A 25731-nucleotide genomic window follows, 5' to 3' on the forward strand; every position below is an offset into this window, starting at 1 on the left:
GAAAGATTGTCGGTATGTCTCTGTGAGGACTCTAATCTCTCTGATTTTATCCTCATGGTCTCTTCGCGAGATATACGTAGGAGGGACCAATACACTGCTTGACTCCTCGGTGAAGGTATTTTCTAGAACCTTCAACAAAAGCCCGTACCAAGCTACTGAGCGTCTCTCCTGCAAAGTCTTCCACTGGAGTTAATCTACTATCTCCGTAACGCTTTCGCGATTACTAAATGATCCTGTAACGAAGTGCTGCTCTACGTTGGATATTTTCTATCTCTTCTATCAACCTTACCTGGTACGGATGCCACACTGGGTGGGCAAAAAAGTGTACTGTAACCTACTTCCTTTGTTTTCGGATTGCGTTTCCTTAGGATTCTTCCAATGAATCTCAGTCTGGCGTCTGCTTTACCGACGATCAACTTTATATAATCATTCCATTTTAAATCACTCCTAATGCGTACTCCCAGATAATTTATGGAATTAACTGCTTCGTGTTGAAGCTGCATGGGCGGCTGTACCTGTACACGCCATCCAAGCTCTGTTTGACTCAATGCCCAGGCTCATCAAGGCCGTTATTACGGCCAGACGTGGTTGTTCTGGGTACTGATTTCTCAGGATCTATGCACTGAAATTGCGTGAAAATATAATCACATGTCACTTCTAGTATTATATATTTGTCCAATGAATACCCGTTTATCATCTGCATTTCTTCTTGGTGTAGCAATTTTAATGGCCACTAGTGTATTTTCTTTTAATTAATCAACAAATCAGCATTTTATATTTTGAGTTACGCAACTGGCAATCTCTATTTTTATTGTGTCAACATTCATTATGTAAACCGTCCTGTCCAATTTTATAATAACCTTAAAATTTTTACTCTCATATGGCTTACGTCTGCTGACAGCTCCCCCCTCCCATCCCACGCCTGAATGGGACGAGGAGGACGAACTGACAATAAAAAGAAAAGAAGTTCTACAGCAACAGAACTCGGACCTCGGTTTCTCGAAAGTGCTTGACAAGTGCCTCGTACTACAGGAACATTTGTTACACCTACGAATGTTCCAAAGTCGTGCGAAAGACGAGCAAAACATTTGACGTGTTGGACGTGAGGAACTGAGCGCAGAGACTCACTTTGGGCAGCCGTCGGGCCCGGTGAGCTGCAGCTTCTGCGTGTCGGCCTCCTCGTAGTCCTCGCTGTCGTACGCCCAGCAGTCGCGCACGCGCACGTCGTAGCGTCGCTCGCTGTCCTTGATATACACCAGCACTGTCAGCGGCTCCCCAATCTTGATGATCTCCCCGAGCGGAGACGTCTGCAAAACAATGTTCACTAAGGTGCGGGCTGCCACGCCTAATACTACTCTCTCATACCATTGCGGTTAATCTCTATTCATTTTTAGGATTCCTTGCCTCAGTCTGTAAAAACGGGACCCTCGTAGAATCGTTTTGTTGTCTGTCTGTGTGTCCTACTGTTAATAACCTTTCACTCGGGAACGGATAGACGTATCAAGTTGAAATTTTTTTCACATACTGAGATCTTCGGTCCCTTGGCGCTGTAAAACATTTAAGCTTCTAAGTCAATGCAATCAAAAGATACGGCCGTTTACGCCACATATTTTAATACTCTCAAACTCACTCATCGAAACCTGTGGTGTACTTCCCGTTGAACTAGTACCATAAAATTTGGCAAGAAGCAAGGTTCCACAGTACAAGTAAAGGAAAAAATGCTAAAATAGCTAATCTGTAATTATATCACACGAAAAAATATTTTTGGTCATTTTTCTTATCCATTGTTCGTTTGTTAAGCCCGTTTTTCCCTGGAACAGTTTGGCGCAGCAAGCTCAAATTTATCTCAAGTGATGAGGTCCATGGTTCCTTGCCATTGTAAAAATTGTAAGCTTCTAAGTCAAAAGATACGGTCTTTTACGTCACATATTTTGATGCTCTAAAACTCACTCATCAAAAGTTGTAGGATACTTCGCGTTGACCTAGAATCATGGCATTTGGTAAGAAGCAAGGTTTCGGCACACGTCAAGGAAAAAAAAACCGAAAATTGTTAATTCAAATTATATCACACGAAAAGTATTTTCTTTCCATTTTTTAACCGTCTGCCTGTCTGACCGTCTATTAAGACCATTTTTCTCTGATACATTTTGGCTTATGAAGTTCAGATTGATGTCACGTACTAAGGTATATTATCCCTTGGCGGTATATAAAATTTAAGCTTCTAAGTCAATGCAATCAAGAGATTCGGCCATTTATATCACATACTTCGATATTCGCGGACTCATTCATCAAAAGCTATTGGGCTCCCCCCGTTGACATAGAATCATGAAATTCGGCAAGAAGCAATGTTTCACAGTACAAGGAAAGTAAAAAATCTGAAACTTGTTAAATTGTAATTATATCGCATAAAAATATCTTTTGACATTTGAACATCAACTGCTTGCATCATACGTCATAATCATAACGGACAAACGTTACTGCACGCAGACATAAAAAGTAAGCTTTAGTCATGTTTTCGTAAGTAAATAAAAATATATTATTAAATATTCTCTCTCTACATATATAAACTAAAGACCCTCTCATTTCTTTTTGTAGACCTGGTTAATCTGAGGAACGACTGTACAGATTATGATATGGCCTTGGAATTCCCAGGACCAATATCTTTCCAGTATCGACATACTTCTGAGAATTTTGTCCTGTCAGAACCACATATGATAGTACTGTCAGTACACTTATATGTGGTTCTTAGCAGACAAGACGAGTTGCTGACGCAACTACTTAGATCTGAAGATGATCCAGAGTGATCGCAACATGTAATCTAATTAAAAATGTGCACCTGAGACGGAACAATAAATGAGAATTATCTTCAGAATTTTAAATATTGCTCTTTTGCATTCCCTGTACCAAAAGTTTATATTAGTTTCCCCTGTAAAAATGATAATGCTAGTTCGTCCAAAAATTTTCTTCTTACTATTGGTACAGCCCTTGCGTTATAGAATACTCAGCAGTTGTTACCGAGCTAAGCACCTTTAACACTAACTCGAATAACAATGAGAATTTGAAACGCTGCTAATTCCAGAGAGTAGCCAGCTAGAATGAATGTTCACTGTGTAGCGGAGTTTGTGCTCATTTGAAACTTCTTGGCAGGTTAAAGGTGTCTGACGGACCGTCACTCGAATCCAGGACCTTTGGCACTCGCAGTCAAGTGCACTACGGCTGAGCTACCCAAGTATGACTTACAGCTTTGCATCCACCAGTTTTCAGAAGATATGTACGTATACGTTGTGTATCTCTCGGTCCTCAGCTACTTCAATTACTCAAGAGCTCGCGTGCACACAATTATTAGCCTGACAGTAAAGTGGGCTCTGGACACTGTTGCAGACACTGAAAATGTCTTCGTGAAACAGTTCACATGTTCCGTTGCTGTAAGCCTCTCAGGAACCAATTGTGCGCTGCTGAAACTGGATGCAGTGTCCCCTGAGTGGTAGCTATCCCACCTAACACATGTGCGGTACTGGTTGCCAGGTATGAGGCGCTTATGACGTTGTAGCTTCCCGCCTTTTTTTCCATCCTAATCTGTACAACTTGACATTATTGTATGTCATTTAGTCTAACTGATTCGCAGTCTACTCAGAACCACGTATGAGAGTACTGTCAGTACTTTGACATGTGGTTCTGAGTAGGCAAGACGGCTTGCTGATGCAAGTGCTTAGATCTGAAGATGATCCGGAATGACTGAAACATTTAATTTGATTAAAAATGTGCAGCTGAGACTCAGAAATAAATGATAATTACCTTAATTTTCTAAACAGTTGGTGAATCTTTCAGGACAATTATGTTGACTGTAGCGATTTGAAATTATTCCCATCATTGTAGGAGAGACTGGAAAGCTCATCTTCTACCTTCCAAAATTCACAGAGGTTCTGCTGCAAAACTTGCGAGACTAGCACTCTAAAGAAAGGATATTTCGAAGACTTAACCACAGCCTGGGGAATGTTTCCAGCTTGGATGAGGACGTGAAGCACTGGCGAAAGTAAAGCTATGAGGAGGGGTCGTGAATCGTGCTTGAGTAACACACTTTCCCGCGAAAGGCAAAGGTCTCGAGTTTGAATCGCGGTCCGGAAATAGTTTAATATGCTAGGAAGTTTCGTATTAGCGCACACTCCGCTGCAGTGCAAAAATTTTATTCTGGAAACAATCCCCTAAGCTGTGAATAAGCCATGTCTCTTCAATATCCTTTCTTCCGGTAGTAACAGTCGCGCAAGTTTCGCAGGGGAATATCTGTGAAGTTTGGAAGGTAGGAGATCACGTATTGGTGTAAGTAAATCGATAAGGACGGGTCGTGAGTCGTTCTTTGGTAACTCAGTGATTGGTTTGCATGCACACTCTGCTGCAGAGTGAAAAATCAATTCTACTGCGCATTTGTCGTATCTTAAAAAAATTGTATTAGGGACACTGTGACACCATCGCTTCCCCCCGAACCCAACCCTAGATCCGCATCTGCTGGAGTATTTGGTTAGAGTCTACTACAGGACATTCCTCTTAAAGAGAGAGAGAGAGAGAGAGAAAAAAAAACATAACAGTATGACACTGCGAGTTATCAACTATTTTGCAAGGGTAAGAATGATGATAATGGCGCTTTGTGATGTTACACAAGTGAATCCATCAGTTATTCAACGCGCATTTAATTAATCTGTCAGAGATGCCATAGAAATAGCTTTTCAAGCATGAGGATGCAAGCGGTGTCTCGAGACAGAGGAGTGAGAGAGGGGGTTAGAGTTGGACAGGGTAAGACAGATTACTCACGTTGGGGAAGTAGCCGCGGCGGATGTCCATCCAGCAGTCGACGGTGCCCGTGGTCACCGGCACGGAGACCACCTCGAGCATGTCGACGACGAACGGCCGGAAGAGCACCGTCTTCTCCTGCAGGCTCGCCGTGGCACACGACACCTTGCGCGCGATGTCCCACGCCTCCTGCGAACACAGCCACGGACACCCGTAGCCATTTATAACTGCCACCCTGTCCCCACGTCATGATGACGGCGACGACGAATGTTTTTAGGTGCCAAACTGCAGGGTTATTAGCACTCTTGCATAGAACAAAACAACAGTAACAACACAAGAGCGCAAGTCACAAGTTTTAAAATAGAATGCTGCCGTAGATCAAGAGCTCAGACGGCAAGCCAGTGCTAAACAAAGAAGGGTAAGCAGAAAGGTGGAAAAATGTGTAGAAGGGCTATAAAAGGAAAATGAAATTGAAGACAGAAAGGATATAAAAATGAGACACGATATTGCGAGAGGAATTTGAGAGAGCTGTGGAAGACCTAAGTCCAAAAAAGATCTCTGGAGCAGACGACATTCACTCAGAATTATTGATATCCATGTGAGAATACCACTGGTGACAAATTCCTCGGTACGACTGAAACAAAGGACGGTTGAAAGAAAGTAAATATGTCTGGAACGGTTAGGTAGGGATTGGGGGGCGTAATGGGACAGCGAAGCTTGCGACAGGTCTGGACACGAATCTCAGTGTTGCGCCGCTCCCTGTGCATTGTCGTCACGTACAGGAGGCTCTATTGTGTTTTAATAGCCAAAGTTAAGTATTTTTCTTCTGTTATATCGCGTATTTTATTTAACTCAAAATATTGAATGTCTGTTTGTGACTTTCATGTAGTTTGTAGAGTTCGGAATAATGACTAATTTTAATGTGTTACTATTACCACCAGTACTATAAACTGTATTTTGCCAAAGGTGGGGCTGGGGATGGTTGAAACAATTTATGTGGGTACGGTATATATATATATATTTTTTTTTGTAGATGCGTAGAGTTCGGGCGAGAAAGATATCCAGAGGACATATCGATTTGTCGAGGTATAAAGGTGCATGTGAAGAAACTCACTACGAAAAGCAGCAGATATGCATGGAATAAACCACCGTTCTCTACTGTGATATATTCTGAAGCTAGATGCGTCTGTTGAGAACAATGAAGGTATGAGATATAAAGCACACAACAGAGCTTTTAATGAAGAATAAGAGCAAGAATTATCAAAATATTTGATTCGATGTGCAGATATATGTTTTGGACTATCGAAGGCAGAGGTGCGAAAATTGGTTTACGAACTTGCCATTAAGTATAATTTATCACGACCTCGAACTTGGGACGACAGAGAAATGGCTGGTGACGAAATGCTGAACTGCCTGTGTTCTTAGGTGTTCTTAGTTTTGTTTGCCACAACTGTGACTCACAGTACTCAGATTGATCCATAAGGTAAATGTTTAATTGATTTAAGACATGTTCGCTTTTAATTTATTCTGTAGGCTATGTTTATTCGAATGAAGAAATGTTTTATTCTATTATTTAGAAATATCCTTATAAGTATTAAAATCATTAAGACTGATCAATATTGTCATATGGTGGCATAATTATGCATGTAACTAGAATTAATGGTAAATAAAACATGTTGGAATACTATATTTTGTATTATTTGCTTATGTTTCAACTAACTCCAATCACTGTTTCAACCGCCCCTAGTATGGGGACGATTGAAGCAAAACGGATTTTTTTTCTAATTTTGAATCTTTGTAAAAATTGCACCCCAGGAATAAGAGTGGTATAGCCGTTTCGCTGCTCTTTAATTTGACATATCACCATCGTCGATTGGTTTATAAACAACAATAACATGAAGGATAAGAGCCAAATCGTTTCAGTCGTACCCAGTATACCATCCATAACGTTAAATGTATAGGAGCGACTTTAAGTGGAATGAGTACATAAAACAAATAGTAGGAAAATCAGACGTTGGACTGTGATTCATGGGAAGATTCTTAAGGAAGGATAACTCATCGACAAAAGAAACGGTTTACAAAACACTCTTTCGATCGATTCAAGAATATTGCTCATCACTCTGTGACACTTACCAAGTAGGACTAATAAAAGAGACAGATAAGATCCAACGAAGAGCAGTGCGTTACGTCACAGGCTCTGTATGTCGGCGCGAGAGTGTTACAGAGATGCTCAGCAAGCTAGAGTGGCAGACGCTGCAAGAGGGGCGTTGTGCATTACGGTGCGGTTTACTATTGAAATTCCGAGAGAGTACGTTCCGGGAAGAATCGGACAACATATTAATTCCTCCACATACGTCTCCCGAAATGACTGCAACAAGAAAATAAAAGAAATTAGAGCTGATGATTCTTCCCATGCGCCGTTCGGGAATGGAACAGGGAAGGGGATATAAAAAAATGGCTCTGAGCACAATGGGACTTAACATCGATGGTCATTAGACCCCTAGAACTCACAACTTCTTAAACCTAACTAACCTAAGGACATCACACAACACCCAGTCATCACGAGGCAGAGAAAATCCCTGACCCCGCCGGGAATCGAACCCGGGGATATCAGATAGTGGGACCAGAAGTACGCTCTGCCACACGCTGTTAGATGATTTGGGGAGTACTGATGTAGATATAGAGAATAAGTCAAGAAAAAAACCGTTAGTTGGCGTGCAAAACTTATGAGAAAGGCAAAGTGTCCTCGGATTGCAAAAAGAATTAATAAGTGTAATTCCAAAAAATGGTAGTTGCTGACACGTGTGAATATTACCGAACTATCCGTTTAACTAGTTATAGTTGCAAAATACTGACACAAGTTATTTACAGAATACTAAAAAAAAACTGGTAGAATCCAACCTTGGGGAAGATTCGTTTGGGTTCGGGAGAAATGCAGGAACATGCGAGTCAATATGACCCTAAGATTCATCTTAGAAGAAAGGAAAACCTATGTTTATAGCATCTGTATAAGGGTGATCAAAAATGTTTCCGTCCGAGGGCATTGCTGCGCCGTATATGCAACGTAGCACGGCTTCGATGCGAGTATATAAGCACCGATATGTAGGCAAAAGGTTAATGTTGCGTTAATGTCTTTCCGATGTGTGTGCGGTAAACGCTGAAATGTGAACTATAACGACGTTTTTCTCGAATGCGTCCAAAAAGGACTAACGTGTTATTCTTTTCTTAGCTGTCGAAGGACAAGCACCGGTAGGCATCTATCGGAGAATGAAGAACGTGTATGGGACAGCATGTCTATCAAAAACCACCGTTGTGGAATGGTGCGCCAAGGGGTGTTGCTGCTTCACGATAACACACGTCCTCATATCGCAAACGTCTTAACTGTAGAATAAGCCAACTAAAGTGGGAGACACTCGAGCACCCGCCTTATAGTACTGATCTCTCCCCATCCGATTATCAAGCCTTCAGTCCCTTAAAAAAAGGTTTTGAAAGGTCGACCATTCCTGTTGCACGAAGATGTGCAGCAAGCAGTTACTAACTTCTTCACGAAGCAGGACACAGTGTTTTACCAAACGGGTATTTTCAACATGATGCGTCCGTGGGATGATTGCCTCAGTGCTCACGGCGATTTCGCCTGATTACCACACCGATTCTGGACAGCACGGCCTTCGAACAGAAACTTCTTGATCGCCCCTTGTAGATTTAGAAAAAGCTTTTGACAATTTCGATTGAACTAGATTGTTAGAAATTCTGAAGCCAGCAAGATTAAAGAACAGAGAAAGAAACCTTATCTACAACTTGTACAAAAACCGGGCTGCAGTTATGTCATTCGAAGGGCAAGCAATAATTGACAAGGGAGTGAGACAGAGTTGTTGCCAAACCCCGATGTTATTAAATCTGTACATTGAGTAGGCTTTAGAAGAGACCAAGGAGATATTTGGAAAGGATATTGAAATTCTGGGAAAAAAATAAACACTTTGAGTATTTAGGGATGGAAAATAAAGAAACTCTGTTTTTGATTTACTAATACGATATTAATAGTACAAAGATAGAGTATGTTTGTTTTTAACATCAGATATGAAATTTTTCTACTTCTACATATACGTTTGCACTCCGCAAGCCAGATTATGGAGTGGCGGAGGTACTTTGATTACCACTGTCATTTCTCCCTTTCCTGCCGGCCGGAGTGGCCGTGCGGTTCTAGGCGCTACAGTCTGGAACCGAGCGACCACTACGGTCGCAGGTTCGAATCCTGCCTCGGGCATGGATGTGTGTGATGTCCTTAGGTTAGTTAGGTTTAATTAGTTCTAAGTTATAGGCGACTGATGACCTCAGAAGTTAAGTCGCATAGTGCTCAGAGCCATTTGAACCATTTGAACCATCTCCCTTTCCTGTTCCAGTCGCGAATGATTCGCGGGGACAGTGAATATTTGTAAGCCTTGCTGTAAGCTCGAATCTCTCAGATATTGCGTCCATACTCTTTTCTCGACATACAAGTTGAGGAATCAACACAGAATGCTAATCACTTTAAAACTATATTAGATATTAACAAATGTTTTTCATCATGTGATAAGGAAACTCACAAAGTTTCTTTTTTACCTTCCAAGTGAATTAATCCTGATATGCTAGGCAAGAACAACACAAAGAATGACTTTTTCGAAAAGATTTGTTTCCCCAATGAGGCAACGTTTCGCGTATCCGGGAAACCAATCGTCATAATGTTCATACATAGGGTTCACAGCATCCTCATGTTACACGGGAAATGGAAAGAGATAGTCCCATGCTCAGTGTCTGGTGCACACAGTTGTATCGCTGGTCTCTTCTTTTTCATCGAGTCTGCTGTCAGTGCTGGTATTTACCAGGACAAGTTACAAGAGTTTGCTGTTCCACAACTGGGACACCTGCAAACCGATATATTCCAGCACGATGTGGCACCACCCCACCGGTCCCTAAATGTCCGTCAATTTCTAGATGAAAAGTTTCCGGATAGGTGGACTGGACGAGATGATTCAGTTCGATGGCCGCTACGATCCTCTGACCTCACACCACCAGTCGTCTTCCTGTGGGGTTTTGTAAAGGATCTGGTGTACCAAACCAAGGTTAGAGACCTGCAGGACTTGAAGGCACTCATTCGCAATGTATTTGTACATGCCGCCGTGGACATCTTGAATCGTATGTGGCGAGAAATACAATTCCGACTAGACATTATCTGCGCCACTGAGGGTGCACATATTGATGTGTATAAATGAGGAAATAAAGTATTATGAGTTATCTTATCACGTGTTGAAAACCACTTGTTAATATCTAGCAGAGTTTTAAAGATATTAAAGTCTTAATTTGTGAAGACAGTTTATGGGAACCCTGTATAATAACTGACTCTTCTAGGAACGTAAGCTTTCGGAATTTTAACAGTGAAACACACCTCGATGCAAAACGCATCTCTTTGGACTTCTGTCAGTGGAATACGGAAGAATGTCATGAAGGTCTCCGAGATGCTTCTAAGCTTACAAAACGATCCTGTGACGAAACGCGCTGCTCTTCTTCATTTCCTCTATCAGTCCTATAGATACGGATCCCAGACTGACAAGAAATATTCAGGCATTGGTCAAACGAGGGGTTTGTAAGCTACCTCCTTTCTCAGTGGGCTACGTTTCCTGAGTGTTCTTTCGACGAATCTCTGTCTGTCATCTGCCTTACTTGCGATTAGTTTCATATGGCCGTTACAGTTTAAATCTCTACATACGCATATTTTATGTATTTGACTGCTTCCAGTGATTGCTCTGCAATCCTGTTATCGTACAAAAATGGGCCTTTGTGCCTCATTATTGAAGTATCTTACATCTGTCTATGTTAAGAACCAATTTCCAGTGCTTACACAAATTATCGTCCCTCTGCAGGTTTGCCTACATTTTGGTACAATTTTCTATTACCACGACTTCTCTGTATATAACAGCATCATCCGCGAAAGCCTCGTGGAACTTCCAACGTCCTCCACTAGGTCATTTATATGCAGGGAGATTTAGCTGCCCCTACCGATAGGTTTTATGCAACCCGCAAGACCTTCAAATACCACACACATGATTTTCATATTCTCTCGCTCGCTATGGGCAAACTATTAACGCTACATAAAAAGTGAACAAGGCTTTTTTGTGGAGATTTAATGTAGTTAAATTTTGTACTGGATGCTTTTTTGCTGCTTGCCCTATTTTCGAATTATTCAAGAAAAATATACAAAGGTGACATTCCAAAGCGTTTTTCTTCAATAACTCTAAAACTGTGGCTTCCAGCGAAAACATATCTCAGTACAAAATTTAACTACATTAAATTTCCTACAAAAAGGTCCTGTTCATTTACTCTGTGGGACCAGTAGGTTGCCGAGCGGTTCTAGGCACTTCAGCCTGGAACTGCGCTGCTGCTACTGTCACAGGTTCGAATTTTGCCTCGGGCATGGATGTGTGTGATGCCCTTAGGTTAGTTAGGTTTAAGTAGTTATAAGTCTAGGGGACTGATAACCTTAGATGTTAAGTCCCATAGTGCTTAGAGGCATTTGACTTCAACCAGTAGGTTGTGTGTAGCGAGTGAGAGAATGTGAAAATCTCACTATGTTTTTGAAGGTCTTGCGGGTCGAAAAAACACGTAGGTAGCGGTAGCTGAATCATCCTGTATATTGTGAAAATTACCGGACGTGTTGAGCCGTGCCGCGAATCGATCGATCTTGTCATGCTCTGATGTGTACTCATCTTTGGCCGTCCGCAGCTCGTGGTCGTGCGGTAGCGTTCTCGCTTCCCACGCCCGGGTTCCCGGGTTCGATTCCCGGCGGGGTCAGGGATTTTCTCTGCCTCGTGATGACTGGGTGTTGTGTGCTGTCCTTAGGTTAGTTAGGTTTAAGTAGTTCTAAGTTCTAGGGGACTGATGATCATAGATGTTGAGTCCCATAGTGCTCAGAGCCATTTGAACCATCTTTGGCCAGAGGGCGTGGCTGGCGGCCTGATTTGCCGCACGGGAGGGGCCTCGCTCTATTGACTTTCGACCATCGAAGATCGAGGTTGGCTGAGGAGCAGAGCCGGGAATGCGTCACAATTCTACTCCGTGTTGACTCGAGTAGCCTCGTGTTCTGTGTCTGTGGTTCGTCATTGAAAGCCCTCCTGGGGCATGCGGGCTATACTGACCGTGGGGACTTGGACGGATGAGAGTAGAGCCGGCTGAGTGGAGCAAGCTGCCCGGTGTTTATCGCCGTAACGGCGTTCTGGTGGGCAGCAGCTACCAGCTAAGGAGTTCTACCACTGGGGGAAAGCGGTACTTACACCGACGTCAATCTGTGTTCTCTAGCAGCTCGTCGAAACTTTCCCTGTGCTTAAGTTCGTTGTGTCGTACGTAGTGGCCTTGGGGCAAGACATTTTTCTATGCGACCAATTCTTTTAATCTTTTCAGTGGCTTTAATAAATGATGCTTGTATTACGTTCCTCGTGCTACTGACTGGTATACATTGGTTTTTCGTGGTCGGACAAGCATGCTTTAGGCCGTAAATTTGCTTGTTGTGCAACTCAACCTCCCTTAAAGTGTACTTCTGGTTCCTATAATTATTTTTTTAAAGAACCATTCCCTTCTAAATTTTATGATTTCTGAAAGAGTTCTGTAATGCATTCCCCAGTTTTGCTTCACATATATGGGCTTTCCAATCTGTGCAATTTGTGACATACGGTGGGTGAAGTCCACAGCCCTTCCTGTGTGCGCTGATGGACGTTCTCATTCTTTCTTGGCTCTGTAACTCATCCTTATACGACGAAGCTGTTGGGCGCATCCCGTCTCTTGTTTACTGCCATGCCATGCGAGTTGTTTGGGTTTATGTACACGGTGTGATCGAAAGTATCCGGACACCTGGCTGAATATGACTTAAATATTCGTGGCGCCCTCCATCGGCAATGCTGGAATTCAGTATGGTGTTTGCCCACTCTTAGCCTTGGTGACAGCTTCCACTCTCGCAGGCATACGTTCAGTCAGGTGCTGGAAGGTCTCTTGGGGAATGGCAGCCATTCTTCACGGAGTGCTGCACTGAGGAGAGGTATCGATGTCGGTCGATGAGGCCTGGCACGAAGTCGGCGTTCCAAAATATCCCAAAGGTGTTCTATAGGATTCAGGTCGGGACTCTGTGCAGGCCAGTCCATTACAGGGATGTTATTGTCGCGTAACCACTCCGCCACAGGCCGTGCATTATGAACAGGTGTTCGATCGCGTTGAAAGATGCGATCGCCATTCCCCGAAATGCTCTTCAACAGTGGGAAGTAAGAAGGTGCTTGAAACATCAATGTAGGCCTGTGCTGTGATAGAGCCACGCAAAACAACAAGTGGTGCAAGCTCCCTCCATGAAAAACACGACCACACCATAACACCACCGCCTCCGAATTTTACTGTTGGTATTACACACGCTGGCAGATGACGTTCACCGGGCATTCCCCATACCCACACCCTGCCATCGGATCACGACATTGTGTACTGTGATTCGTCACTCCACACAACGTTTCTCCACTATTCAATCGTCTAATATTTATGCTCCTTACAGCAAGCGAGGCATCGTTTGCCATTTACTGGCATGATGTGTGGCTTATGAGCAACCGCTCGACCTTGACATCCAAGTTTTCTCACCTGGCGCCTAACTGTCATAGTACTTGCTGTGGATCCTGATGCAGATTGGAATTCCTGCGTGATGGTCTGGATAGATGTTTGCCTGTTACACATTACGATCCTGTTCAACGGTCGGCGGTCTATGTCAGTCAACAGAAGACGTCGGCCTGTACCATTTTGTTCCGTACGTGTCCCTGCACGTTTACACTTCACTATCACATCGGAAACAGTGGACCTAGGGATGTTTAGGAGCGTGGAAATGTCGCGTACAGACGTATGAGACAAGTGATACCCAATCAACTGACCACGTTCGAAGTCCATGAGTTCCCCAGAGCGCCCCATTCTACTCTCTCACGATGTCTAATGACTACTGAGGTCGCTGATACGGAGTACCTGGCAGTAGGCGGCATCAGAATGCACCTAACATGAAAAACGTATGTTTTTGGGGTTGTCCGGATACTTTTGGTCACATAGTGTACGCATATATGTGGTGTCTGTTGTTTCGAACATGTCCAAAAGAACAGACACTGTGTTGATGCAGCAGCCACTATGAATCAAGACACGAAGGAATTAAAGATATTAACTGTCAGTGGGAACTGATGTGCAGATGACGGAGATAATGAGCAGGGGCACTACATCAGTAGTGTGTAGTGTAAATTGAGGGTAGTCCATGCAGTTCTGTTAACCACAGTGCCCGGATGGCGTAGTGGTCGGCGCTTATGCTTTGTAAACAGGAGACCCGAATCCGAGTCCCAGTCTGGCACAAATTTTCAACTTTGTCCATTGAGATAAATAAATGCCCACTGGCATTTAATGTCTTTAAAACCTTTGCGTCTTGATCCGTAGTGGCTGCAGGATTAACATGGTGTTTGTCCTTTCGGACATGTCCGATAATGAACGTGATGATGGCCAATGACAACTTCAGTGCAGATGTACATCAAGGTCGACCTCTTACAGGTATCGGCGAGATGCCACGAGTAATGAGGACAATGAGCAGGGACACTACATCAGTAGTGTGTGGATACGTCGAGAATTTGGGTGTGAAGGTAAGGCGTACTGGGGCAGTCCGTGCAGTTGCAATGACCACTGTGTCCGGATGGCTCAGTGGCAGACCATCTGCCTAGTAAGGAGGAGACGCGGGTTCGAATCCCATTCCGGCACAAATTTCCAACTTTTCCCATTGATTTCAATCATTTCCTGCTCGCAGTCAATGTTGGTAATTTCTTTGTGTCTTAATTCGTAATGACAGCTGGATCAAAATGGTGTCTGTTGTTTCGAGATGTCCGAAAGATCGGACACAACTGATTTCTGTCGCGAATGGTATTCAGGCCCTGTTTGCCCAGTCCTTCTACCCCTCCTCCCCCCTTCCCCAAGGCAACCAAGTGGTTGGCTGCGTTTCGCCTGCATCACTCCATTTGGGAATAGTCGAAGTTACTTTTACACTTTTACGTCTGGAGATTCCTCTTCGCCGGCCGCTGGTGGTCGAGCGGTTCTGGCGCTACAGTCTGGAACCGCGCGACCGCTACGGTCGCAGGTTCGAATCCTGCCTCAGGCATGGATGTGTGTGTTGTCCTTAGGTTAGTTAGGTTTAAGTAGTTCTAAGTTCTAGTGGACTTATGACCTCAGCAGTTGAGTCCCATAGTGCTCAGAGCCATTTTTGAGATTCCTCTTCGTTCAGAACGACACACTGTGTTCTGTTTGCTAGAAACTTCCTCAGTCCAGTCACACAGCTAATCCGATATTCCGTACGCTCGTATTTGGTTCATTAGGCGGCAGTGCAGAACTGTATCGACTGCCTTCCGGAAGTCAAGAAACACAGCATCAACCTGGAAGCGGGTACCTATTACTTTCTGGGTCTCGTGAGTGAACAGAGCGAGTTCGGTTTATGGTTGCCGTTGTTTTCGAAACCCGTGTTGATGCCTACAGAAGAGATTTTCCTTCTCCAGAAATGTCATCATACTCGAGGAAAAAATAGGTTCCAGAATTATACAACAGACCGCTTTCAGAGATGTAGACCTACAGCTTTGTGCGTGTGTTTGACGACCTTTATTGAAAACTGGAATGAGTTGCCCTTTTTTCCATTCAGTCCTACAGCGACTTACGGTAAACCGCTGCCAAAAGATGACGAAGTTGTTTCGTATACTCTATGTAGTATCATGTTGTTAACACATCACATCAAGTGGCCTTTCATCTGTTGGAAGATTACAGTTCATTCCTATCCCATGCTCATTTGTCATTTTTGTTTTTGTGCTACGATTTGATACTGTACGATCTTCCTCAGCAAAACAGTTTTGAAAAAAGGCGTTTACTTTTTCGGCCTTCTCTCTGTCATCTTCCGTTTCGTGCCATTATGTCCGCGGAGTGTCTTTACAGACGGCTTCGATCTGTTTATTAATTTAATATGAAACGAAAACTTCTTAGGGTTTTGTGTGCAGTCGTTAGGCAGAATTTTCCTTTCGAGCTGGTTGAGTGTTCCATGCATGGATCTCCTTACGCTAATTTTGGTTTCACGATAAAATCTCTCTGCCATTATTTCGGGAAGAAGGCCAGGCAACATATAAAACACTAAAACTTGCACCACACTCATCTACTTAAAAATGGTGTATCGATATTGTAGGTTTCATTGTCCTCTTGGACAACATGTTATGCAAGCTCTGCCGAATTTTTAGGGGGACGTACTAAAAATTACTTCGCGATCTGAATGCTAGGGAGCTGCACCAAAATTAAAAGAACCGTCTAATAATACACTGAAACAGAATGGAAGTGGAAATGGATCGTGGACCTTTCTAAGGAACTGGCTTTATATTCGTCTGAAGAGGTTTAGGAACTCCACAGAAAACTTAAGTGAGGAAGACTGAATGAAAATTTGAGCCTCGCTGACATCGGATACGACTTCAGAGTCATTTACTCTGTCGCTTACTACGCAGACATCACGAATCCTACGTTGTCAGCGACGTCTTACGACCTTCACGCTACTTCAGTGCAATATGAGACGCCTGATGCGAGATTGGATGCGATTGAAATGTTTATTCCCCTTTACATCGTCTTGTTTATTTTCTGAACTAAGCAGGCGGCGATCTTCAGGATTACGCGATGTCACGGTGAGGGAACTGTCAGTTTCACAGTTACGGGCTGCAGCTGACTCGTATTTGTGGGTAAGGCAGAGGCTGCGTTGTCCGCGCGTCTGGCGAAGCGAGGCATAACGGCGGTCACTTTTTCTGAAGAAACGAGTTTCAGTTCGCCGTCCAGTCATCATAACTTAAGTCTTAAAAGCGCAGGTTTGCATACAATCTATTTTCTCGCTCTGTGTACGTTATTGTCTCATCACGTATACAATACTTCATATACCTTTAAAGTTCATAGTCATATGACCAGCACACCAAAAGAACTAGTTCTCATCAGAGAACAATCCTTCCTATCCCGCTCCATTACACAGCCGTATTCTCTAAATTCTTTTTTTGTAGCAGAAACTCGACTTTGGAATAATATCTCACAATATCAAAAAAACTGCATCTCATCTTCAACTCCGAGTGGCAGTTATTAATCAGGTTCCTAAAATAAGAGTAATGTCTGTACTTGTTTTCAAACACCACTTCAGATCCCGGTCTAACATACCAGATTTACGTTTTCGATGGTTTACCTAAATCACTTAAGGTAAATGCTTGGTTGGTTCCTATGAAAGGTTAAACCGATATACATGGAGGTGACAAAAGTCATGGGATACCTCCTAATATCGTGTCGAGCCTCCTTTTACCCGGCGTAGTGCAGAAAATCGACGTGGCATGGACTCAACAAGTCGTTGGAAGTCCCTATAGCCATCGATAATTGCCAAAGTGCTACCGGTGCAAGATTTTGTGCACGAACTGACCTCTCGATTATGTCCCGTAAATGTTCGATGGGATTCAGTTCGGGTGATCTGGGCGGCCAATTCATTCGTCGAAATTTGCAGAATGTTCTTCAAACGAATTGCGAACAATTGTGGCCCGGTGACATGGCGCATTGTCATCCACAAAAATTCCATAGTTATTTTGATCAAGAAGTCCATGAATGACTGCAAATGGTCTCCAAGTAGCCGAACGTAGCCATTTAAAGTCAATAATCGGTTCAGTTGAACCAGAGAATCCAGTCCATTCCAAGTGAACACAGCCCACACCATTTTGGAGCTACCGCCAGCTTTCACAGTGCCTTGTTGACAACCTGAGCCCATGCGTTCATGGAGTCTCCGCCGCATTCGAACCCTGTCATCAGCTTTCACTAACTCAAATCAGATCTGACCAGCTCACGGGTTTCCAGGGGTCCAACCGATATGCTCACGAGCCCAAGAGAGATGCTGCAGGCGATGTCGTGCTGTTAGCAAAGGGACTCGCGTCCGTCGTCTGCTGCCATAGCCCATTACCGCCAAATTCCTCCGCACTGTCCTAACGGAAACATTTGTTGTACGTCACACACTGATTTCTGCGGCTATTTCACGCAGTGTTGCTTGTCTGTTGGCACTGACAACTGTACGCAAACGCCGCTGCTCTCGGTCGTTAAATGGAGGCCGTCGGCCACTGCGTTGCATGTGGTGAGAGGTAATGCATGAAATTTGGTCTTCTTGGCACATTCTTTACACTGTGGATATCAGAAAATTCAATTTCCTAACGATTTCCGAAATGGAAATTACCATTCCGCGTTCGAAGTCTGTTAATTCATGTCGCGCGACTATAATTACGTCGGACATAATTTCACATGAATCGCCCGAGTACAAATGACAGCTACCCCATGCACTGCCCTTTTATACCTTGCGTCCGCGATACTACTGCCATCTGCAAGTGTGAATATCGCTATCCCATGATTTTTGTCTCTCAATGTCCTTTCCTATCGTTCTCCAATCTGAGCTTCTGCTCTGCCTCTGATCATCACGAAGCGGGATGTTATACCCTCCGCCCTTCTGTCTTCTAACATAACTTTTACTCTGCTACAACCAAGTAACCCCCTTTCCCACCAGAGCTTCCCTAATTGCCAAAGTCTATAGCTGGGGCAGACCACATGAATTTCTCTCTATTAGAACTCGCTAGCCCATGCTTTCACATTTTTAACTCTACTCGTAAGTACACTTGAATTTTCTGTCGTCACTATTGTTGCTATTTTTACTATTGGTGCTAGCATTAGTAGTCGTAGTAGTAGGAGTCGTTGTAATATTGCTGTTGTTATTAATTACAAGACAATACTGTTACTCTAAATAATCTCCGACGCATGCAACTTGTGTTTCAGGTCACCGTCTTACTTCTGTTATTACCGTTATCAGTGCTGTTTATGATTATTTATTTATTTCGTTAGTCGGTGAGTTAAGGATCACGGTAAGCTTGCCGGCCGCTGTGGCCGAGCGGTTCTAGGCGCTTCAGTCTGGAACCGCGCTGCTGCTGCGGTCGCAGGTTCGAATCCTGCCTCGGGCATGGATGTGTGTCATGTCCTCAGGTTAGTTAGGTTTAAGTAGTTCTAAGTCTAGGAGACTGATGACCTCAGATGTTAAGTCCCATAGATCTTAGAGCCATTTGAACCATTTGAACGGTAGGCTTACAACCATTATGGCCGCTGATTCCATTTTTTCATTTTTTGTTTAAGTGAGATACCTTTTTTTTTATATCAAAACACTGAGTCTAGCAAAGCATTCATCTGACCACTTGGCACCAGCTGTTCTTTTCTCGTTTCAGAAACTCCGAAACGTCACTACAGCTGATCTGAATATGTACAGGTTTTGCGTGTCTTCCGGTTGTATATGCATTTCCTCTACATCTTTCTTTAAGTCCATGTATCATGGTATTATTGTTTTCGGTTTAGAGTGACAGATGTTGACGATATGTTTCGTCCATTTTGAATCATTTGTTCTTTTCATGTGATCATAAAACCGAACGCTATGTTTGCGCATTGTTTACGTAACTTTTAATAATTTAAAATATGTTCAGTTTTTTCTGTGTGGGTCCCATTTTTTATAATTAGGACACAGTGTATTTTGTGAATTATTTGTAGTATGATTGTTATCATAAAATTATAATTACTGTTATAATTAAACTGTGATTAAAATTTTTTTACGTGTATAATCCTAGTTCGATGCAAGAATAGAGCTGAAAACTCTAATTCGGTCAGGTTAAATAATTATAAAAAACATAAGGTGAACGCTGGAACTGTTCCTTCAGCAAGACCATAGTTTATTCTCTTGCCATCCATTTACAGCTCGTGCCGGGTTTCTGATAACATTGCTATGGATGGTACATACATGTCGAAAGGAATGATAGTTTCATTTTCCGTCAACTACTCACTTAAAATAATTACTGAATAAACACCGCCAATAGTCCGTTTGAAATTCATGAACTCTGCCACTAATCGGTGTGAAATTACGTTCGCTCGTGTGGTTTTCGTTTCGCTGTTACCAGTTCCCAGCGTTTGCCAAGCATCAGGCGGCGTGCATTCCTCGTTCTCTATTGTGGAGGCACAATACACTAGTACTGGGTGGTTATTATTGAACTTTCCCTACTTGATGGGGCCGCCATGGAAAGCGAGTGATCGTAGCACAGTTAAACTCAGTTTAAACATGTCTAAGGACATACGGAGGAGAAATGACGAATAAACCATTGAAAGAAACACATTTTAAATTCCACATGAGAGGGGTAACAGTTGTTAATTGCGCACCACGTTACAAACTTTGCTCAGTATGATGACTATCTACATCCACGAGAGCCTGGGACCGCAATAGAGATACCGTTTCTCAACTGAACTTGAATAAAAGCACAACAGCTGTTAGGTGACTGTTTAATCACGACTAGTTTCGCTGCGTTACAGTAGCATTTACATTTGGTTAGCAGTGTCACATACGTTATAACACAGATATACCTCCCCTCTCCCCCCTCAAAGCTCTTAGTCACAGAATCCAGTGCTATGAATAATAACCGCCTCCAGTGGTTTACCCTCGCGGCAACCAATTACAGGTGCTTCATCCCCTGCACTGTTCACCTCAGTGCTCTGCCTGTTATTATTTCTTGACGACTTCCCTTCTTCTTGGGGTTGGATTCTGTGAATAAGAATGTTGGAGGCAGCTCCGTGTGTTAATCTATGTGACACTACTAACCCCCTGTAGATGCTGTTTTAACGCAGTGAAACCCGTCGTGATTAAATCTTCACTTAACAGCTGTTTGCAGTTTTATTCAAGGTCAATTCATCATGAATATCAGCGGCTGTGCCTGTCCGAATTACAAAATCACAATTATAAATTTCACAATTGTTCGCAGCACTTTTCGAACGTTGGACCATGGAATATTCGTGCACTGCTTGAAGATCGTGCTTGGCGTCCAGCGATTTCGACGGTGGCAATAGTAATTTTTTCAATAATCTGAGGCGAAACTGGTGTCTCCCAGGAGCAGTTCTCAAAACACCAGTTAATTCGAACTTCTCGGTGTGAAGAGAGGACCTCTCCGAATTCCTTTCGAGTTCAAGTGGCTCTAAGCACTACGGGACTTAACGTCTGAGGTCATCAGTTCCCTAGACTTAGAACTACTTAAACCTAACTAACCTCAGAACATCACACACATCCACTTTCATTTTTGAATTTTTGTGTAAGTGGGAGTTTTCGTGCTTTTTTGTTTTTTTGGACAAATGTACAAAATCCCTAAAGATGAATTAGTCCACGAATTAACTTCCGGGTTGAAAATCAGACAGTCTTACATTACACCACCACAACAACTTATGATATTGTACAATCCTTTGCTAAATATTTGCTTGTACAGAAGCTTATTTGATTTCATCACTTTCTCAATCAACGGATTTGATCTGGGAGGCCCTAATTCCCTTGCAGCTAACTATTCCTGATCATTTTCTTTTCTGTTAGCATCTTAAAAAGAGAATCGACAGACTTAATGTTGATACTGCACACAAAAACCCATTCCTGCACAGTAAACAACCAACTCAGAACACAAACTGCCTTTTGTGGAAGTGAAATTCAAGTAGTAATGTCACTTGACTAGAATACAAATGAGGCACTGAGAACCATAAATGTCAAAAGCACACCATCATTGATCTCACACTTAACTGAATATAAGAGTGAGACAGCTTTCGTGAATATTCATAAATATATTATGGGCTTACAGCACACATAAAAGTGACTCGCCACAAGATCAACAGTCATATGCATGAATCAATATCACAATCTCACAACTGATGTTGATGTGCTTTAGTGCCTTACGGTTCTCACTGCCTCAAATGGATTACTGTATGACAAATCCAAAACTTAATATAATGTAACTCATTCACAAACCCACAAATGTTCAAATGTTCAAATGTGTGTGAAATCTTATGGGACTTAACTGCTAAGGTCATCAGTCCCTAAGCTTACACACTACTTAACTTAAATTATCCTAAGGACAAACACACACACCCATGCCCGAGGGAGGACTCGAACCTCTGCCGGGACCAGCCGCACAGTCCATGACTGCAGCGCCTTAGACCGCTCTGCTAATCCCACGCGGCCACAAACCCACAAACTAGGTTTTTGTATCAGTATAACTATAACATATACTGACGCCCGAAGGCAGGTTTCGAACCTGCGACCGTAGTAGCAGTGCTGTTCCACACTGAACCACCTAGGACCGCTCGGCCACAGCGGCCGGCCCGAATTCCTTTAATGTGTCGATATTCACGAAGAGAGCGGCACTATTGCTGTTGTTTTGATAAAATAGCTTTACGCATAAAGCCCTGCTCACCTCGTCCACGCCCTTGTTTACTGTCTGCAACTATAATGCACACTGATACTTGAGTTTCAACCCCACGTCGCTGTACCAGTTCAGATGGCTCTGAGCACTATGGTACTTAACTTCTGAGGTCATCAGTCCCCTAGAACTTAGAACTACTTAAACCTAACTAACCGAAGGACATCACAAACATCCATGCCCGAGGCAGGATTCGAACCTGCGACCCTAGCGGTCGCGCGGTCCCAGACTGAAGCGCCTAGAACCGCTCGGCCACTCCGGCCGGCGTTGTACCAGTACCGGAGCCTATCGGCAGTTCGTGACACTAACACTACGAGCAACGAAAATCCTGCAGCGCACTCTTTGAACAACATTCCTGTGAAGTTGGCTACCCAAAGGGTAAATAGTTTTCCGTCTACGTTGATTCAAGTAGCGAAAGTTTAATTGTGACCACACTGTCTGTCACATTGTCGGAGTGTAAACGAGGGCTATAGTGATAGAGCTTGCGCACATTTCCGCTCTTCGTAATACAAAATAGACAGTACGACATTGAAAATCAGCAGCTACGGTAAAAGAAGTCGAATTCCTTAAAGGTAGAGAAAAGTTTATTATCTCAACGATTTCAAGTAGAGGTAATCTATGACGGAGTCCTAACTTATTTGAAAGAGGCGAGGGAGTTATCGTCACAGACCATTCTAAAGGAATAAAACCCAGCTTGCTCTGTTCGTTCATGCGATCCAGAAGAACAGAGCTCAAGGCTTCTTTACTACAGTCCCGCACCACCGCCTAATGGACAAAATTCGTGTATACAAAATATCCGAACTGTTGGACAGACGTCCTAGCAGTCAAACCTCAGTATGTAATCGTAATGGGGAGGCGTGGTTAGAGGCGAAGGTAGCGTCTCATGCAGAGCAAGTGGCCCTCTGCTGTTCACGGCACACTTTCATGAGTCAAAACATTATGACGACCTACTCAGTACTGACGGTACGATATTGCAGTCCCTGCGTTGCTCAGAAGTACGATACAATGTTCCTTCGGACATGTATGCCTAGTAAAACTAGGACATCGTCTTAGCAACAGAGATCACTAACGTTTCGATAATATCGTTACGCACCACAGAGCCGCATACACTGTGGCATGATTTCTGTAGTCGGTCACCTATTAATCTCCTGATTCTACCCTGATAAGGATCCTTCTTTAACCAGGAGGGAACTTTATAGGATGCCCTACGGCTGTGTGCAAGAGCAGGAGTTTGCTCGATTCCATTGAGGCTCTACCTAAATCAGACGGAGAGAGCAGCGGAGCACTCCTAATCGCTTATCTAACTGCAGATTCCGGCACCGATTTCTGCCCATACTCCTAAGTAAGATATACACACTACAGCAGCGAGAAAATTCCAAGTCCGAAAGGTAGTGGAGACAGACCGGTTCTAGACCTAAAATGTCCCTACGACATCTAGTAAAACTATGTCGTCGTTTGAGCTACACTGATCACTAACTTTTCGATAATGTCGACGCCCAACATAGAGCTGCAAATGCGTTGAAATGATTTCTATAGTCAGTCATGCATGTCTGAAAGAACGTGGCATCATACTTCTGAACAGCATAGGCGCTGCAAAGTCGTTTTCATCCGCCGATACCGGGCAAGCGACTTTCAATTAAAATGTCTCCCCTGTACGAGAACTGTATATATATAATGGATGTGCGTGTGCAGGCTGTCCACAGATGGTCGATGACATATGGAAGTTGCGGTATGGCCGTGCAGCGTGTGGTGTCACCGCCAGACACCACACTTGCTAGGTGGTAGTTTTAAATCGGCCGCGGTCCATTAGTACATGTCGGACCCGCGTGTCGCCACTGTGTGATCGCAGACCGAGCGCCACCACAAGGCAGGTCTCGAGATACGGGATAGCACTCGCCCCAGTTGTACGGAAGACGTAGCTAGCGACTACACTGACGAAGCCTCGCTCCTTTGCCGAGCAGATAGTTAGAATAGCCTTCAGCTAAGTCAATGGCTACGACTTAGCAAGGCGCCATTAGTAACATTGCATGTAGCTAAAGAGTCTCACTTGTATCGCCACAATCTCCAGATGTACCAAAAGGATGGATTAAAGTTAAGTATTCCAGAAGCTACGTACTTTTCTTTATAGCATTCATTACGTATCCTGTTTCAGACCTCACGCACCCTGCTTTGGTTTAGCGCGTGCCTTTCGGCTTCCTCTCATTGTGTCTAGGCTGTCTTGTCTAGACACAACACAGCGTACTCAAAATGGTTCAAATGGCTCTGAGCACTATGGGACTCAACTGCTGAGGTCATTAGTCCCCTAGAACTTAGAACTAGTTAAACCTAACTAACCTAAGGACATCACAAACATCCATGCCTGAGGCAGGATTCGAACCTGCGACCGTAGCGGTCTTGCGGTTCCAGACTGCAGCGCCTTTAACCGCACGGCCACTTTGGCCGGCACAGCGTACTCGAATACCCTAACGGTAAGGCGACCGCTCTGGATGAGGGGGAAATACGGGTTCAAGTCCTGGCCCGGTACAAAGTTCTACAGTCGCCATTCCATTACCCAGCTGATGGCTGCCCATTTTCCCATCTGCGAATACATTTCATGTGCTTAATACCGTGTTGGTCTACCTTTAGAACGCAATACACAAGTGATTTTGTGTGGCGTATATTTCTACAGGTCCTTGGTAGGTTTCCGAAAGTATGTGGCACTAGACGTCTACTCATACGCCATAAAATTCACGTAAATTCCGAGCCAGTGGCTTGCACGCGCGGAACTGGCGCCCGACTGCATCGCAGATGTGTTTCAGCGGTTTTAGATTGGACCAATTTGATTGCCATAAGCATGAGTTCATTATAATGCTCCACAGACAACAGTAACAAGATTCTCGCCTCCTGCTGGAATGTGCCATTGCCGTCGGGAAAGATATCAAGCATGAAGGGATACAGATGGACCGCAGAAGTAATTCACAGGTGACGTAGTGCGTTAGATTAGTAAGACAGGTCCCATATAAGGCCAGGGGACTGTCTCCCATAGCATAATACTCTTCCCCATCGGTCTGCATCCATGACGCGGTGTAATTTCGAGCAGCTGTTTCCCTGGATGACGGCGTATATGCACATGAAGATCAACCTGCTGTAGCACAAACCAGATGACGAGTTTTACTGATCCACTATGCAATCTCGATGATCCCGTGTCTACTGCAATGGTAACTGACGATGTCGTTGGGTCAACACAGGAACGCGTGGGGGTCGTCTGCTGTGGAGTCCTGTGTTCAGCAATGCTGAGGAAGCAAAGGCTATTGCACTCTCGGTTCAAAAGCGAATACGCAGATGACGACAGTAGGACGTTAGCAGAGATTCGGGCGTCTGTGAAAAGATCGATGCGCCAAGCATACAACAACTACCACCATCACCCCATAGCAACAGATCTGGCCGAGAACCCGAGACAGTTCTTGTTCTATGTAAAATTGCTAAGCGGGTCTAAGGGTTCAAAGTAGTCACTCATCGAGCAGTCTGATGTGGCAATTGAAGATAGCAAAACGAAAGCCGAAGTTTTAAATCCCGCGTTTAAGAAATCGTTCACGCAGGACAATCG

The 25731-nt window shown here is 43.7% G+C and overlaps 1 protein-coding gene across 1 annotated transcript in view; it reads right to left on the reverse strand.

Moving 5' to 3' along the window:
• Positions 1–25731, reverse strand: part of LOC124805680 (mucin-2-like) — a 164166-nt gene that overhangs the window by 56811 nt on the left and 81624 nt on the right. Inside the window, exons 4-5 of the mRNA XM_047266248.1 lie at positions 4807–4974; positions 1129–1307 (exon numbers count right to left, since the gene is read on the reverse strand). Coding sequence (XP_047122204.1) covers positions 1129–1307; positions 4807–4974 — 347 coding nt within the window. The remainder of the gene's footprint in view (positions 1–1128; positions 1308–4806; positions 4975–25731) is intronic.

Source organism: Schistocerca piceifrons, chromosome 7, assembly GCF_021461385.2.
Source record: "Schistocerca piceifrons isolate TAMUIC-IGC-003096 chromosome 7, iqSchPice1.1, whole genome shotgun sequence".
Taxonomy (NCBI): domain Eukaryota; kingdom Metazoa; phylum Arthropoda; class Insecta; order Orthoptera; family Acrididae; genus Schistocerca; species Schistocerca piceifrons.